The following is a 3,667-nucleotide window of genomic DNA, read 5'->3' as shown; positions in this document are numbered from 1 at the left end:
TGGAAAACCTTACTGTCATCTCCATGAAGACTTAAGCAGTGTTGCCAACATTACTAAATATGACTTAAATACATATTAATAATTTAATTTTAATTTAAAAAATAGATTTGAATGAAAAAGTATTTTATTTTCTGGAACTTTTATATATTTTTCTAAAATATCGAATATAAATAAGATTGACAAGTCGATGTTACGAATTTTACTGGCATGTAGCTTTAAGAGGAAGGTTCAATAGGTTTAATTATTGTTATCACTATTTAAAGAGCGGTTTGGAGTTTATGGCATGCCGGTGAAAGTCTTGCTGAAGAAAGTGGTCGAATAACTTCCTAAGGTGCTAACAAGAATTTAACTAACTTGATTTGCAAAAATTACTAATAAACTTGTTTTTGTTTCTGATCCTTATAAAACATTAATATACATTTAATTTTTAATCGAGCATGCGTGCAATTTATCATGGACATTACAGAATTTAAAGGAGAAGATAGTAACCAACGTCCACAATTTGGTTCTAGATTTCTGCAGGATGAAGATGATGTATACGAACATAATGCTTGGTAAAACTGTTCGTTTATTACTTTTGTCTTTAAATCTTTTCTGGTGAGTTAACAATGTTCCTTTATTTTAGGGATAATGCCGAATGGACTGAAGAACAATTGGAAGTTGCGATGAAGAAAGTAGAAAATCAAGTTAAAAATTCAATCGAGATAACTAAACGTGACGAACTTATAGAAAAGGCAAATGAACATTGGGATGTTTTTTATGGCAAACATGCTAATAGGTAAGGTAGTGGATGCTTCCAATATCAGTTTAGGTTTTTTCCTCAAAATAACTAGTTCTTTTTTTTTTCTTTTAGATTCTTTAAAGACCGTCATTGGTTGTTTGTCGAATTTCCAGAGATATTTGCCCATCAGTCTACTGAAAAGAAAAATTCATCAGAAGAAGTTCATGATCCTAATAGTAAAGTTCTATTAGAAGTTGGATGTGGAGTAGGAAATACCGTTATTCCTTTGCTTAAACACGATCCAGATTCAAAGTTGTTTGTTTATTGCTGTGATTTTTCTAATGTTGCCATAGAATTACTCAAGGCACAACAAGGATTTGATGCAACAAGGTCTAGTATTAGGGATTGAAATATAAATTCACTTGGTCCCTTGAATAAACGGCATAATGTCAGGGATCGAATTGCTGGATATATGCAAGAAAGAAAAGTCCTCTCCATTCAAATTAAAAAAGGTCTCTCTCTTACTACAGGTAATGATGCAATTTGTAAGCTTCGAAGCAGTTTATCAACCGTAGTGATAATTTTGTGTGTATAGATTAAAAATATCGTTGTGTATGTTGAATTCACTTTAATTGAATAATTCTTTTGCGAAAAACGTGAAATATAAAAACCAGATTTTTTTTTTTTTATTGTCCCGTTTTAAATCAACTGCTTAGTAGTTTCTAAAGAGCGTTTAAAAGATTTTTACCTGTTTTGACCGAGGGAGTCGATTCCTGAAGTTATGCCACTTAACTTTGGTATTCTGCAATTATTTTTATCATGAAATAAAAAAGGTTTACTTTATCAACTCTATTTTCACAGATGTCATCCATTTGTGTTCAATGTGTCCGACGAATCGTGGGAAGACGTCCCTTTTACTGAAAACAGTTTAGACTTTGTTCTCTTTATATTTGTTCTCTCTGCTCTATTACCTGAAAGGTATTGAATTTATCAGAATTTTGTAATAAGATTAATTAAAATCCAACAGATTTATTAGGTTTTTTAGTGTTTAGACTAAAATTCAAACAAACTAATGACCTTTTATAGGATGAAACATGTTGCTCGCTGTATATTCAGATACCTTAAGCCTGGAGGCATGGTATTATTTAGAGATTATGGGAGATATGATATGGCGCAGCTTAGATTTAAAAACTGCATTAAAGAAAATTTTTATGCGCGTGGTGATGGAACATTAGTATACTATTTCACTGAAGGTAAAATTAAATTAATATTTACTCCTTTTTTTCCTTCGCAATTAGAGGATTAAGTTTCTTTGGAAATAAATATCTTAAGAAAAAATTATCTTAACTTCTAAAATAAAAGGGGGGAGTTTATTTTACATAATGCATTCATGGACACCTTTTAGAAGGAATTAATACTGTGTTAAATCATCTTATGTACAAAACATTTTTTACCTCAATGAGTCATCTCTAAATAGGGGATCGTCTAAAAAAAACAAAAAACAAACAGCTGAACTCCTCTACGTGTTGATAAAAGCATTGAACCAATTAATAGATTGGTTAGTCAAAACAGAGAGTTATTAATAATGCTGTGGCAATCCCATTGTGATCTTTCACCGCTCTGCTGTCGTCTTTATAATACCATTAGAGAACTGCAGCGTTATTGTTTGAATAAAGATAGGAAGTGAAGATTATCAGTAGAGTAGATACCAAAAAGTGTTAAGTTCCCCTTTGCATGATCACTTTTTGATTTAATGAACATCTTTATTCCTGGCCTAGTCGATAACTTCTTATGACGAATGGAGCAGAATCTGGAATTTGGGCCTTTCACCATTTTTAAAATTATTTCTTTCAATACCATCCGTTGTTTTTATGAATAAAATGATCTAGAGAATGGGTTTAATTTGTTTAGCAATGTAATTCTTGAAATCTTAGCCCCGGTTTCCCGAGTCAATTACGAAAATGTTTTGCACTTTTGCCTTAATACTCCTACAAGGTACATAATGCCTTTAGAAGTATTTGAGTAGTAAGTTGAGCAAACCACAGACCAATTTATGCTCACCCATACACAGTATACTACGTTTGTTAAGGAAGTAGATGTAGTAAATAGCAGAATTAGCTTGTTGGAGCCTCATGCTAGTCTTGTCGTTTTATTAGTATTAATAAAATTTGTAAAATACATCCTTTTAGAATTTTCTGAATATTTCAACGCTCCAGCTTTGCGTTGCTGGGTTATTAAACAAAATGAATTAAAATGTAACTTTCTCAAAACAACATAAGAGATAATAATATTGCCTTTTATATTTTCCAGAAGAGGTACGAGACATATTTTGCAGTGCAGGATTTGAAGAGAAACAAAATTATGTTGATAAAAGGTTGCAGGTTAACCGTTCCAAAAAAATAACAATGTTTAGAGTTTGGATTCAGGCTAAATTTAGAAAACCTTTTGTAAAATAATTGTTTACATGAGAACTTGAGATTTAATTATCCGTACCTACCTACAAAACATTGTAAATAAATATTTTATATATTTGTAATTAATATTGAAAATTATATATGCGCATAGTAAATGTTTTGTTTTATTTCTCTAAAAAGTTGCGGAAAAATGTTAGTTATGTCATTCATTCACACGTCCTTTTTTTGTGAAATGTTGCTTGCAGTGCTGCATGAAGAAGTGCATGCTCTAAGCATGAAACTGCATTTCTTCGCAACTTATTTCTTCTGTTTACCCAATTATAAATATATAGCACTCCTGAAGGTATATAGATCTATATATCTATAATTACACTAAAATATGGCAAGATTGGTATAAAGTTATTACCAGACTTGTTCACTTTCTGGAACATTCTTCATGAAAGACGGGACATTTGGAAAATGACAATCTGTTCAAAAACTTTACAATATTTATGATGGAGTAGTGTAGGGGCAGAGCACTTTACAAATAAAG

At 31.2% G+C, this 3,667-nt stretch overlaps 1 protein-coding gene across 2 annotated transcripts; it reads left to right on the top strand.

The window, feature by feature from the left end:
* Positions 1–185: 185 nt before the first annotated feature.
* Positions 186–3,290, top strand: Mettl2 (methyltransferase-like protein). 2 transcript variants are annotated; one of them, XM_074114153.1, is made up of 7 exons: positions 186–331; positions 467–554; positions 626–778; positions 854–1,111; positions 1,583–1,699; positions 1,808–1,974; positions 3,032–3,290. In XM_074114153.1, the coding sequence occupies exons 3-7, from the start codon at positions 666–668 to the stop codon at positions 3,175–3,177; spliced, it is 801 nt and encodes a 266-aa protein (XP_073970254.1). In that variant the 5' UTR covers positions 186–331; positions 467–554; positions 626–665; the 3' UTR covers positions 3,178–3,290. The 2 variants fall into 2 exon arrangements, with proteins under 2 accessions (XP_073970254.1, XP_073970253.1); XM_074114152.1 differs by having other exon boundaries at positions 237–554.
* Positions 3,291–3,667: the final 377 nt, after the last annotated feature.

Source organism: Rhodnius prolixus, unplaced genomic scaffold (assembly GCF_049639745.1).
Source record: "Rhodnius prolixus isolate KJV_2025 unplaced genomic scaffold, Rpr scaffold_7, whole genome shotgun sequence".
Classification (NCBI taxonomy): Eukaryota; Metazoa; Arthropoda; class Insecta; order Hemiptera; family Reduviidae; genus Rhodnius; species Rhodnius prolixus.
The sequence above is the reverse complement of the archived record's forward strand: the minus strand, read 5'-3'. Positions and strand labels throughout refer to the sequence as shown.